The following is a 14,538-nucleotide window of genomic DNA, read 5'->3' as shown; positions in this document are numbered from 1 at the left end:
TTAGTAGGCAAACAGAGACAAAACAATGCAGATACACAAGGTCATTTCGGATGGTAAGTGCTGTGATAGTAGCATAATGATCGAGGAGGATGTAAACTGGTGGATGAGTCAGGGGCAGTCTCTACAAGGATAGCAGAGACCTATTTGAGCAAAGATCTGAGTGATGGATAGATGGCAGGACATAAATACTGAGTTGAGAAAAGTGCTGTAGGCAGTGGGTCTGGATGCTCCAAAGGCCATAAGCAGAGTGAACTGGATGTGTTCAAGGGACAGAAGGAGAGCCATTGTGGCTGGAATACAGTGATTGGAGAGGGTGGTGAAAAGTGAAAGTCACCAGATACATAGGGGCCAGATCATGAAGGACTTTTGAAACTGTTGTAAGGAAATTAGATTTTATTCTCAGACATTGGGGGTATTTTAAGCAGAAAGATGATATGATTTACATTTTTAACTAATATTTTATGTATGTGTGTAAGATAATCATGATGGTGTGATCACTCACCTAGAGCCAGACATCCTGGAATGTGAAGTCAAGTGGGCCTTAGGAAGCATCACTACAAACAAAGCTAGTGGAGGTGATGGAATTCCAGTTGAGCTATTTCAAATCCTAAAACATGATGCTGTGAAACTTCTGCACTCAATATGCCAGCAAATTTGGAAAACTCAGCAGTGGCCACAGGACTGGAAAAGATCAGTTTTCATTCCAATTCCAAAGAAAGGCAATGCCAAAGAATGCTCAAACTACTGCACAATTGCACTCATCTCACACGCTGGTAAAGTAATGCTCAAAATTCTCCAAGCCAGGCTTCAGCAACACGTGAACCGTGAACTTCCAGATGTTCAAGCTGGTTTTAGAAAAGCCAGAGGAACCAAAGATCAAATTGCCAACATCCGCTGGATCATGGAAAAAGCAAGAGAGTTCCAGAAAAACATCTACTTCTGCTTTATTGACTATGCCAAAGCCTTTGACTGTGTGGATCACGATAAACTGTGGAAAATTCTGAAAGAGATGGGAATACCAGACCACCTGACCTGCCTCTTGAGAAATCTGTATGCAGGTCAGGAAGCAACAGTTAGAACTGGACATGGAACAACAGACTGGTTCCAAATAGGAAAAAGAGTACTTCAAGGCTGTATATTGTCACTGTGTTTATTTAACTTCTATGCAGAGTACATCATGAGAAACACTGGGCTGGGTGAAGCACAAACTGGAATCAAGATTGCCGGGAGAAATATCAATAACCTCAGGTATGCAGATGACACCACCCTTATGGCAGAAAGTGAAGAAGAACTAAAGAACCTCTTGATGAAAGTGAAAGAGGAGAGTGAAAAAGTTGGCTTAAAGCTCAACATTCAGAAAACGAAGATCATGGCATCTGGTCCCATCACTTTATGGCAAATAGTTGGGGAAAAAGTGTAAACAGTGTCAGACTTTATTTTTCTGGGCTCCAAAATCACTGCAGATGGTGATTGCAGCCATGAAAGTAAAAGACGCTTACTCCTTGGAAGGAAAGTTATGACCAACCTAGATAGCATATTCAAGAGCAGAGAGATTACTTTTCCAACAAAGATCCATCTAGTCAAGGCTATGGTTTTTCCAGTGGTCATGTATGGATGTGAGAGTTGGACTATAAAGAAAGCTGAGCACCGAAAAATTGATGCTTTTGAACTGTGGTGTTGGAGAAGACTCTTGAGAGTCCCTTGGATTGCCAGCAGATCCAACCAGTCCATCCTAAAGGAAATCAGTCCTGGGTGTAGAAGGACTGATGTTGAAGCTGAAACTCCAATACTTTGGCCACCTAATGCAAAGAGGTGACTCATTTGTAAAGACCCTGATGCTAGGAAAGATTGAGGCAGGAGGAGAAGGGGATGACAGAGGATGGGATAGTTGGATGACATCACTAACTCAATGAACATGAGTTTGGGTAGACTCTGGGAGTTGGTGATGGACAGGGAGGCCTGGGGTGCTGTAGTCCATGGGGTCTCAAAGAGTCGGATATGACTGAGGGACTAAACTGAACTGAACTAATACATGTTCATGTATGTATGTATATACATAGTATATACATAAGTGTATATGCACACATATATGTATACATATATGTAGTAAAATTTAACTGCTAGGTGATAAAATGGAGCCTATCATGATTTCATGGCATGACATGATCTGCCAATGTCTAATTAATGGGGGGAAAATGAGGTCATTTCATATCTATATCTATATCTATCTATCTCCATATGTAGCTTTTCCAGAATTAGATATTTTAAAAGAGGGGACAGTTTGCATTACCTCCCCAAGCTTTTACTGATTTGTTAGATAATTTGTAACATATTTAAATAAGATTTACTGAGTTCTGTACTATGGGGCAAAGTTAAACTCTTGATTGGAAACACCAGTAGTCTGAATGTCAGTTCTGGTTCTCTGCTTCCAATACTGTTATTTTCCCTTGCATTTAATTTCCTGCAAAGGATAATGGAGTGGTGTATTTGAAAAAATGATATTAAAGAGAAAATTTGCAAATGTAAAGCTGTGTAGTGTTTGCTTTAGAGTGTTTGAAAATTATTTGTCCTTCTCTTCCTGACAGCACATTATTTCGAAAAAATAGCCAGTAATGAGCTGTGCACTCTTGAGTGAACACACCTGTGGTGGAATGACTTTGGCATGTGAAGAGGGCCGTCAGCTACTTTCACTCAAAGCTTCATCACTGACCTCGTTATTTCTTCGGAGCACATTTCAGAATCTGCTCCCGAAGTACAAGGGCACAACAGGAGAGCCAGACCTTTTTCTCCATCCTTTCAATGCCGGAAACAATAATGCACTTTCAGTGTTGCCCAGAAAGTAGGGTATTCCTTTGTGAAGACTCATAGTTATCAGTTGACAGTTGACATAGTTGATGTCAGTTTTGAAGAACTCACATTGCCTTCAGTGTCTGCAAAGATAACTACTGATCTCAAACAGCTTGAAGCCTGTTCCCATCTCTATGTGCTAAGTTGATTCAGTCATGTCTGACTCTTTGCAACCCCATGGACTGTAGCCCGCCAGGCTCCTCTGTCCATGGGGATTCTCCAGGCAAGAATACTGTCATTTCCTTCTCCAGGGGATCTTCCCGACCCAGGAATCGAACCCACGTCTCTTATGTTTCCTGCACTGGCAGGCGCATTCTTTACCACTAGCGCCACCTGGGAAACCCCATCCCATGTCTATAGAGAACATTAAGGTCCACACTACCTTCTTTCTCCAGAATGCAGTACAGCCAGTGTCAATGCCATCAGTGTCAGAGAGGCTGGTCTTCATCAACCCGACTCTTTCCCTCTTTTCTTTCTATCAAAAACAAGGTTTTTCAAAAAGATCTATCCAGGTTTTATCCTATCAGGGCCTTTGTTGTTTTTGAAAGTGAATATTGTTTCTCAAGTATTCAGAAAGAAACATCAAAAAGCGAAACCACTTCTGCAGTTCCTGCTGGAATAAAACATATGACCCCTTTCCCTACATTTTCATCCTCAAAAGTGATCCCTTCTGAAAGAAATGAAACAATTTTCAAGCAGCTGTGTGTGTGTGTGTGTGTGTATGTTTTTAACCTCCTTTGATGTAGTCAGCAATGCTTTTCCAATGGACATTTCGTGTAGAGTTCATGTCAAGCTTTTCAGGAGAAATAGAAGATAACCCTCAGATGCTGCCTTTGGGTGGCTTAGAGTCTTCTTGCATTAGGAAGGACAAACAGAACCGGAGTTACTTAAGAATCTGTAAAGGTAATATGTGGTTTAAGAGTTCAAGCTCTTCAATCAGACAGCCTTATCCTGGCCTTCCCTTTTGACTTTCTATCTGTATTTCCAACAACTTTCTGCAAAGCAAGTATAATAATAGCAGTCATATTCTAGAGTTGCCACAAGGCCAAACGAAATAGTGAATCATGCACATAAAGTATTTAGCATACTGCCAGGGCCTCAAATGAATACTTAAAACTCTTGGTAAACATTGATGGAGAATAATTATTATTTCAGTTTTTTTTTAAGTGGCCTTTGAGAATTATATTACAACCTTATATTCACAAAATGTAAATATGAACTGTTTTCATTTTTCTTTAATAGGCATTTTAAACTGTTGTGTGGCATACAACGTTGGTCTCCCAAAAGCAAAGATATTTTCTGGTCCTTCAAGTGAACAGTTTGGCTATGCAGTGCAGCAGTTTATAAATCCAAAAGGCAACTGGTAAGAACATTCTTTATGTTTTCAGTAAAGTCATTAAATAAATTTAATATTTGACTACAATTGCTTGTTCAGATTGATATATGAAAATGTTGTTAATTGGTAGCCCTCAAATATCCTTAAATGAAGAATTTTTCTTTCAGACTTCGTAAATATCAGATTGATAATTAATGGGATGACTTAAAAGTACTTTAAAAAAAAAAAAAAAAACCTAGATAGAAATTTTCTCTAAATATTCCATTGTGAATTCATAATACCAGATTCTGACCATTTGATGGTAGATAAACAGATAGACAGGTAGGTAGATGGACAGATTTGTCTTCCTTTCTTACTCTGTAAACTGGTATCTGTTAGGTTTTGTAAGTGTTCTACTAACTAACACTACCTCCGGACCATTTCTAGATGGCAGAATTGTTCCCTACATTTTCTCCTTCAGCAAAGCTTTGTCTACTGGCTTCATTTAAAGTCAGCATTCCCTACTCCAGGTGACCAAGGGTCCTCACCAGCATTCATTCTCCCTGTTGCAGTAGAAAACTCCAGGCAGATTCTGGCTCATTTAGAGCTCTTTCTGATGATTAAATAGGCAGTTATTAGAAGGCAGTGGCACCCCACTGCAGTACTGTTGCCTGGAAAATCCCCATGGATGGAGGAGCCTGGTAGACTGCAGTCCATGGGGTTGCTAAGAGTGGACACGACTGAGCGACTCCATTTTCACTTTCCACTTTCATGCATTGGAGAAGGAAATGGCAACCCACTCCAGTGTTCTTGCCTGGACAATCCCATGGACGGAGAAGCCTGGTAGGCTGCAGTCCATGGGGTCACACAGAGTCGGACATGACTGAAGCAACTTAACAACAGCAGCAGCAGCAGCAGCTTATCAAATAAGGGCTATAATTTATACCCCTTTTCCTTCATGAACTTATGTCTGGTGCTCTAAAAAAGTGGAATTCAAACAAACATTCAGGATCCCAATGAATCACATTTTGGTGTGTGCCTATCTGTATGATAGGGAAACAAAATGAAATGATACTCAAGAGCGTAGTATGTCTCTGAAGGCATCGCAGAGGAGGTGAATCATGAGCTGGGTCTTAAGAGTGGGGGTGAACAAGCAGGAGAAGAGTATTAACTTGTTTTGCTTCAGAGCTTTGGTGCACTGCTTTTCTCTTGGAAGGGACTGTCTTCCCAAGATTTTGGCTCTTATCTCTCAGTTTCAGCTCAAATGCCTCCTCTTCAAAGAGACCTTTCAGAACCAACCTGTCTGAATTAGCACTTCACAACCGCTCTCAGTTGTCTCTAGCCTTTTATGTTCTGAATAGCCATTGTTACTATCTGAAATTATCTTTATGTGTTTATACACCCATGACCCATCTTCTGCTGTGTCTCTGAGTGTTGGCACCTTGCTTTGGGCACTGGTGTGTGCTCAGAACCTAGAGTGGCAGCTGATGTGGAGTAGAGGGTCAGTGATTATTTTCTTGATTACTGAGTGAAAGTCCTAGTTCCACCTGGTTCACTCGGGGTAGTCTACAAAGTGATCTCTTGTAGACCAATGGACATAGAAGCTGAACAAGACCTTCAGACGAGTTCTGATGGTCCACTTCGTAAGCTTGGCCTTGCTGAGGACAACCTGGCATTAAACTTGAGGTGATTCTTTTTAAGTAACAGTTTTTCTGGGACAGAGAAAGAGCCACCATCAGCAATAGATGCTATTAGAGATGTCAAGGATTGCTGGCAGCTTAGCCACTGGCCACTTTGTGGGTTGGAAGTTACCCAAAGAGACAAAGTTGACAGAAATCTAGCAGCAGAGTGCTGGCCAAGTGAGCCCTGTCTCCTTTCTCTCTCCAGGATTCCCTTTAAGTACATAAAGCATTGCTAGAAAACAAACACATTACAGGGAGCTCTGCTCAATACCATGGCATAATCTGAATGGAAAAAGAATTTGAAAAAGAATAGATGTATGCATATATATAAATGAATCACTTTGCTCTACACCTGAAACTAACACCACATTGCTAACCAATTGTACTCCAATATAAAATAAAAATGTTTAAAAAGACAAATATATTAATTTGTGGCGAGAATCTGGTGCTGACAGGGTTATTTCAAGACCCAGGACACCAGACATTTCTAAATCCTGCCTTGACCTTCTCATGACATTAAGGAAAGATACATAAACACAGAGCTTTCTGTTAAGATGTATGGTAGGGCTTATCAAGGACTTCCTTCCTCAAGCCTAGTACAACCACCAGCTGGTATGTGCATACCCCACCCCCAGGAAGCAGAGAAGGGAGGTCTTACCTGGGGGCTACACCCTGTGGGGGTGTGAAGCAGGAAGAAAAGAGAACATAAGCTGGCCTGACATGCTAGAGCCTAGGTCACTCCCTGATCTGGCCTCCTAACATCCAAGTCATGGACGTGATCTTCTAATGCACCACAGGCTAGATGCTATATGAGGTGCAGAAAGTACAAAGCATGGACCTTGACTTTAAGGCGTGTGGAATAGAGTCAGTGAGGAAGATGGATGTGCAGATCAGGCAGCCATGAATAATGCCAGGGGCATAAGTGCCAAGCCCCGTAGTTAACGGCATTTGCGTTCCTCTAGTGTCACTTGCTGTATTAACTTACTGTCAAGAGTTCATTTTCTCTTCCCAAGACCTGAGACCCTAGAGGGACAGGGTTCCTTCCTGACTTCTCTCACTAGTTGACGCTGCCCAGGTTCCTTGCTCGGGGGCAGGGCTGGGGCAGGATCCAGGTGTGAGTGGGTGTTCCCACTCCAGTGCTGGGGTGGCCGAGGTTAGGACCAGCAGCTTTTATGACTCTCGGGATCAAGGAAAATACTATGAAACTTGGAATCCAGAATGGCCTATTTGTTTTGACAGTTGGCACTGTGCCCCTCCCCACTCCTAATTTATGACAGTCGCACAGACATTATGGGAGTAGCAGATGTGGGAAAGACTGTTTTAACATTAACTTTCCTTCTGATATTAATCAAGTTAACTTTGGGCACAGAAAGTGATATTACTGTGAATTCCTTTAATAAACTATGAGTCTTTTTCCCTTAGACTTTATATATGTAATACTCACACACATCTCTCTATTTTTTTTACTCCCTTTAAAAAGGGAGTACAAAAATAAAGCTGCCGTGCTGGTAGTTTTCTCCTCAGCTCACTTTGACTTTCTTTACAATCTGTCTTGTTGAACCCCGACTTCATCTCTCAGCCCTTTCCTGCCTTCTGAAAACTCACTTAAAGCTCTAGCCTGAGTTTTCTTAAGTCACACTCTGCTATTTTCAAAGTACAGACTTCATCTGTTCCGTGTACCCCATGTTTCTAAGAATGTATTGGCATATTTTGCACGGGGATTTTACAGAGATTTTAACAAAATGATCATGAGTCCTTTGCTGGTTTTATTTACTATACTTTTATTACACTGTGGACTTTTACTATAAAAACAGCAGTGATATGCTTTGCAAGTTCTTGAAACTTTTTCATGGTCTCTTATGAGCTGGATGATTTTAAAAGCAAGATTACCTCCCAAGTAGAGCTCCACGGTGCTCCTCTTCCTGTAAATAAAGCTGTGGTCTGTTCTCCCTCCAGTGTAGGCAAAGGGTCACCCTACTTTGAAGCCGTCATTTTATATACAGGATGTTCAGATGTAGGTGATGCAATCCTTATCACAGTTGTACAAAGGACCGTGATACATTTAAAGTCATTTCCTGGAAGCTTGTGGTGATATGTACTGTTTCTGTTTGTCTAAGCTGAGGGCCTGTCTCAAGAATCATCTGAACTCATTGTATGACTCAAAAATCTTAGAACACTGCAATCTCTTATGTGACGGGGACTGTCTGGGAATTGAGGGTATTTCCAGTTGTAGAAATGTATTTTCTTGTTGTAGTGAGGACCAGTGCATGCTTGTCTTTAAAAAGAGAAATATAATGAATATGTGTCATGGGCACTCAGTTGCTCAGTCGTGTCCAACTCTGTGACCCTTTGGACTATAGCCCGCCAGGCTCCTTTCTCTGTGGAATTTTTTTGGCAAGACTACTAGTGTGGGTTGCCATTTCCTCCTTCAGGGGATCTTCCCAACCCAGGGAAGAGTTTTCTTAAGTCACACTCTGCTATTTTCAAAGTACAAACTTTATCTGTTCCACGTGACCCTTGTTTCTAAGAATATATAGGCATATTTTGCACAGGGATCTATAAGATTTTAACAAAATGATCTTGAGTCATTTGCTGGGTTTTATTTATTATACTTTTGCATCTCCTGTGTCTCCTGCATTGCAGGTAGATTCTTTACCACTGAGCCATCAGGGAAGCCCTGAACATGTTTCATAGCCAAAAATAAAAACCCTTCCATCTATATATATTATAGATTCTACTTTTTAATTAAGAAAAATTGTAGTAAAGCATTATGTGTATTATAAATATAACAGGGTGTATGAGATACCTCTTGTAAGGGAATTTTAGATAAACCATAGAGAAGTAACATTCAATTCCACACAAACAGCAATGACTAGGTAATATAGTATATTGGCAATATCAATACTGGTAAATTCTTAGCCAACACATAATACTCATGATGACTAAGAGTTTTGTCAAATTATTACCCATTTTATAAGTGATAAAGGGGTGAGACTTAGAAAGCTTTGTTAGTCATCTAAGTTTACAGAGCTAAGAAGTCATAAGCATAGGGTAGATTACTACAAGCAGCTTCTCCAGTGGCTCAGAGGTAAAGAATCCACATGCAGTGCAGGAGCCACAAGAGACAGGTGTTCAATCCCTGAGTCAGGAAGATCCCCTGGAGGAGAACATAGCAACCCACTCCAGTACTTTTGCCTGGAGAATCCCACAGACTGAGGAGTCTGGTGGGCTACAGTCCATGAAGTCTCAAAGAGTTGGACACGACTGATGTGACTTAGCATGCACACACACAGATTAGTACAGAAATAAGGTGTTCCAAGTGGGCATGTTTTTTTAAGTGTCCAGGGAAGAACATGGGAGAATGTAATTGGCATTTATAAATAATATTTAAATATAATTTTCATGTAAAGTTTATAAAGTAAGGTGAACCTCATTAAGCATTTTGAATTAAAAATTGTTATAAAAAGTGTTACCTGGGATGACAGTTCCCATCTGTCTTTTCATTCTCTGATAGACAGAGATTTGTCAGATTAGCCAAGAGCTAGAACAAAAGGGTTTTTACACTCAGCTTCCCCACCACCAGCTGGGTGACTTTGGGAGAGTCACAGAGCCTCTCTGGATCACAAAGAAAAAGGCATCCTGACCAAACCAGAAGTTTTTAGCACCTTGTGAGAGAATAAAAGTAAAGCACTTCAAAAACTAAACTACTGTGCATATATGAGATACTCTCATTAGCTCTGTGTAAACATATATAGAAGCAAAATCAGGATTTTTAATGACTCGTTCCTCCCCACCTCTTTCCACCCACCACTTCCTCCTCAGCCCTTTCTCATCTGTCACGGATTAGCTCCCATGCAATATTAGATTAATTTTGATCCATTTCTTCTTCTTCCTGGCCAAGAATGCTATTCTGATCCCTTTTCCAAAATAATCATCTTTGTCTTTCATTATACAGCCTTTAGATATCAGCCAACATCATCCTTTATGTCTCTGCCCAAAGATAAAATTCTCTTGCCATTAGGTTTTCCTGGCAGTGCCATTTAACATGCTTACTTTGTTTATTCATAAGGTTTGCTTTTATTTTAAATCCATGACATATATATTTATTTTTGTTCTTCTATTACATTTTAGTTATTTTCACCAACTTCTAACTTAGTCCTATTTTTGATTCTACAAAGGCTTACAAGTCTGACTGTAAAATATTCTTGTATTTTTAAGTTTACAAAACTTACCATTAATATTTTTATGGCTAATTATTATTCTATTGTCATATACTTAAACTAACACTATTAATAGGTCTACAAAGTGGCGTGTCTCCTATCAACAATGACTTTCCCATGGCTGGCAGTAGGGCCAGGGTAGATAGGCAACCAAGTTCCTTATAGAGCTCCATAGACCACTCCAGTGTTGATTTACCTATCTTTGTCACACCATAGTTGCTAATTGTTTTCCACTAAGTTAAAATCATCTTTATGGCTACATTTTTTTCAATGATTTGCGTTATAGTAGAGAGGGCACTTTAAATATTCCCTGCTCCAACTAACTTCTTTCTTCCCCAGCTCTGGACACAAATTTGTATGTGAATCCACAAACGGGATCACACATACATGCCCACTTTTTGTGACTTGCCTATGGAATAGATCTGCTGAGCCAGAAACTCTGGAGACCTTCAGTGATCTGTGAAAATCCTCCGTGCCTCGCCACCTCAGTCAGTTCAGTTCAGTCGCTCAGTCATGTCTGCAGCGCACCAGGCCTCCCTGTCTATCACCAACTCCCGGAGTTTACCCAAACTCATGTCCATTGAGTCGGTGACGACATCCAACCCTCTCATCTTCTGTTGTCTCCTTCTCCTCCCGCCTTCAATCTTTCCCAGCATCAGGGTTTTTTCAAAAGAATCAGTTTTTCGCATCTAGCCTCACCACCTAGTCTTATCATTTTAAGCCTCCCTCTGTGTTAATGCCTGAAGGTCTGTTTTCAGAACAAGTTCATTCATGATGGTGCTGGGACACACACACACTCCCACACACACACACTCACACACACTCCCATACACACATACTCCCATACACACTCACACACACGTTCCCACACCCCCACCCCCCACCCCTTTCTGGTGGATACTTGTCTGAAACTTTCTATCCGTTGACTCTGAAGAAGGATCTGGTAAATGCTAAGTGGCATAAGTGGAACCTATTTGTTAATTTGGTCAGGACCCAGATGATGGAACCACAATGAGTAGCTCTCCTGGAAGAGTTCTAAGCCAGCTTAGTATGACAGAAAGAACTGGAGGTTTGGAGTGAAAGGACATAGGTGCAGATCTAGGTTTTGTTGCCAGTCAGACTCTTAGAGTTGAATTTCTTTATATGGAAGCAGGAATATTTATAATATTTGACCTCACAGGATATTTATAAGGATGAAAGAAGATACTGCACGTTAAAATGTTCCTTATAAACTATAGTTTACAGATATTGTTGCTTTTCCAGTTCTTTCCATTGATAGCTATCTGCTGAAGCATGTATTTAAAAGGTACTGTCTCATGGACTTTGAGACATAAAAATGTGTGACCTTAAAAGCATTCCTTTCCTCCCCACCGGGGCACAAGCATGTGGAATTTATATCGTCACAAGGCATTAAATTGACTGTTTTGGCTTTTGATTTTAACTTCAGGAAAACTTCATGTTGGATGAGTCAGTGTAACAGAATCAGTTTTTATTGATTCATTTGCTTCCAGTGCAAAAGCTGATTTCCAGGGTTTTGTGAGATAAAACTATAATAGGCTTAAGATGTTCTAGCAATAATGAGGTCAGTGGACTCTGCATCGGGGGACTGAAAGATCTTGAGGATGTAGCCATCCCACTATTTGAGGAAGCAGCCTGGCAGCCAGAGAAGTCTGGGGCAGCATAATGAGGCCAGGAGGCTAAAATTGCCTTGAAACATATGCTAGAGTTTAGCTAGTAAATTATAATAGCAGTGCTTCCCAACCAACAGCTGAAAATGAACTCTTACCTGTCTTCTTCCTTTCTGGAGATGGGAAATCGTTACAGGTGAATTCTTCCCATGACAAACTCCTTTTATGTTCCAAGCAAGTAGCCGTATGGAACTCACTGGACTTCTTGTGTTGTCAGTGGCCTGGAACTAAACAATATAAGGAATAATATTTATATTTATAAGCTATAGGCTTTGAAATGTCTCATCTTAATGTGGGTATTACATATGGTAGGCTTCTAATGCCAGACAAAACAACTCTGTGGATGGCTGAGACATTTCCAACTAAAAATACCTCCCTCTGAACTTCTGAGCTTCCTTTACTGAAGAATCTTGCTCCACTGACCATATCCTCCTTTTTTGATAATGGCCACTTGGTTACTTTTAATTCTTGCCGACAACCTTGGGGTCACCCTTTGCTTTGGTTTTATTGAAAAACTAACTTCTCAAGAAATACTGCTGGCCCTACCTTCAAAATATATTTAAAATATATTGTCACCACCTTCCCTTCTGCCAGCCCCACGGGAGCCTGGCCCCAGCTCTTGCCTGCATCGTGCCACGCGCCTTCTAAGTGCTTCACCTGCTCCACCTTTACTCCCATGCAGTCATTCTCAACAGAGGAATCTTCAAAGTCCTCCGAAAATGTGTCAGATCGTATCAGTACTGTGCTCAAAACCCTCCAGTGGCTTTCTCATATTTCACTCAGAGGAAAAAACAAGTCCTTACAATTTCATACAAGGCTCTATGGGATCCAGGCCCATTACTAACATGACCTCATCTCCTACCATTTCCCCCTCGTGCATTCTGCGCCAGCCACAGGCTTTTGCACTTGTTGTTCTCATAGTCAGGACTTCTCTTCCACCAGAGTCTTAAGATGTTACTCCTTTCCCTCCTTCAACTCTTTACGTAAATATCACCTTCTCAGTGACACTTTCCTGGCCCTCCTAATAAAGATTGCAACACCCTGCACCCCACACTCTTGACTCTGCCCTCCTCACTTGTCCCACAAAGTACTGATCACCATTACCGTATGTTTTACTTACTCATTACATTTATTGTCTGTTTTTCCCACTAGAAGGTAACTTCTGAGAGGCCATAATTTTTAAAAATTTTGTTTATTTGTTAATCTATTTATTTTTAGTTGTACTGGGCATGGGCTTTCTAGCAGAGGCAAATGGGGCCACTCTTTGTTGCAGCTTCTCATTTTGATGACTTCTCTTGTCGTGAGGCACAGGCTTTAGGTGCGTGGACTTCAATAGTTGTAGCACAAGGGCTCAGGAGTTGCAGCTCTGCAGCTCTAGAATGCAGGCTCAGGAGTTGTGCAGCGTGGGTATATCTGCTCCACGCATGTGGAATCTTCCCAGACCAGGGATAGAACCCAAGTCCCCTGCATTGGCAGGCAGACTCTTATCCACTGTACCACCAGAGAAGTCTGGGGCCATAAATTTTTGACTAATTTAGTCACTAGTGTATCCACAATGCCTAGAATTGAGTCTGGCACATAGTTTGCCTGGCCCCCATGTACAGCTTCACAGGTTGTACACTGCACAAGGCCCAGGCACACCATGCATGTGGGAATGGAACTCCCTAGAGTTGTACAACATGTCAGTCTCCTAGGACCTCAAGAAGCATGTCTTGAATCAAATAAAACACGCTTTGCCCTAGTATTTTAAGTGCACCTCTGTCGGTAATCTCTGGGAAAATCTCTAGTATCAAAGAAATGCTTGGAGAGTTTAGAGACTCACAGACCAAAGGAAGATATTTATAACAGCCCCTGGATTGTGGGTTTAAAACTACCTACACCACCATAAATACTATTTACTAACTAAACAAAGTATTTTGAATTCCACTGGAGGTGGGCAAATTGACTATGTTTTGGAACTCTATATAATCACTATTTTCCCACAAGATAATTGAACAGTAAGTGTTATTTTAAGTAGTCTTGGAAGAATTCCCAGTTTCACTGTAGGAAAAGAGAAGTTTTTATCTTGGGATTTTGTTCTGTTTTGAGAATCAGCACACACAACTGTTCATGCAGCTCTTTGCCTGGTTGTGATTAAATTAAATCTGTTACTTCAGAGAGGCTTCACCACACTTAGTTTACCCGCTGAGGTGTCTGGTCCCCCACCTTTATAACATTCTCTCCCGGCATGTTTCTTCCTGCTATAGCTGGTTACATACACTTTGTAGATAAATATACCTGCCTCCCTCATCTTCCTGTCTGATTAATTTGAGAATGTCACAGTTCCCTCGGAGTAGCCACGGGTGATGTCATAACCTCTCCTTTGGAGGGAGAGTTGTCAGGAACGAGGATTTCACTGGGTCCAAGACAGGAGGAGAATCTTCTGGAAACACTGCCAAAAAAGGAGGTGGGCAGTGGGTTTTCAAACCTTCGCTGTAATCGCTAGTATGACCTATGACTACCTACTTACTAATGTGGTTCTCAGTAGTTAAAGAATGAGTCATACACAGTGAAAACACCATTGCAGACATAATGGTCTGGTTGCCACTGTCCTCTATTGTTTTGTGTTAAGGGTTTAATATGGTGTGGTGCCGCCAGAGATTTCTATGCGTCCTGTGTGAGACTCTCAAGCCCTTTCATGAATTTCTCATTAAATGGCATATAGCTGCACAGAGGCTTCATTTCGTCTTGTCTGATGAATGGGGGCGGGGGCAGGGGCAGGGCCCCGAATTCTCATGGTGGTGGTA

The 14,538-nt window shown here is 41.2% G+C and overlaps 1 protein-coding gene across 2 annotated transcripts in view; it reads left to right on the top strand.

The window, feature by feature from the left end:
* Nucleotides 1–14,538, top strand: part of ITGA2 (integrin subunit alpha 2) — a 108,728-nt gene that overhangs the window by 28,222 nt on the left and 65,968 nt on the right. The window contains exon 2 of one of the 2 annotated variants that reach the window (XM_061393551.1): nucleotides 4,090–4,210. In XM_061393551.1, coding sequence (XP_061249535.1) covers nucleotides 4,090–4,210 — 121 coding nt within the window. Of the gene's footprint in view, nucleotides 1–4,089; nucleotides 4,211–14,538 lie in introns of those variants that run through there. The other variant, XM_061393554.1, reaches the window with a different exon arrangement.

This window comes from Bos javanicus, chromosome 20 (genome assembly GCF_032452875.1).
Source record: "Bos javanicus breed banteng chromosome 20, ARS-OSU_banteng_1.0, whole genome shotgun sequence".
NCBI lineage: Eukaryota > Metazoa > Chordata > Mammalia > Artiodactyla > Bovidae > Bos > Bos javanicus.
This window is presented reverse-complemented; position numbering and strand designations above follow the sequence as displayed.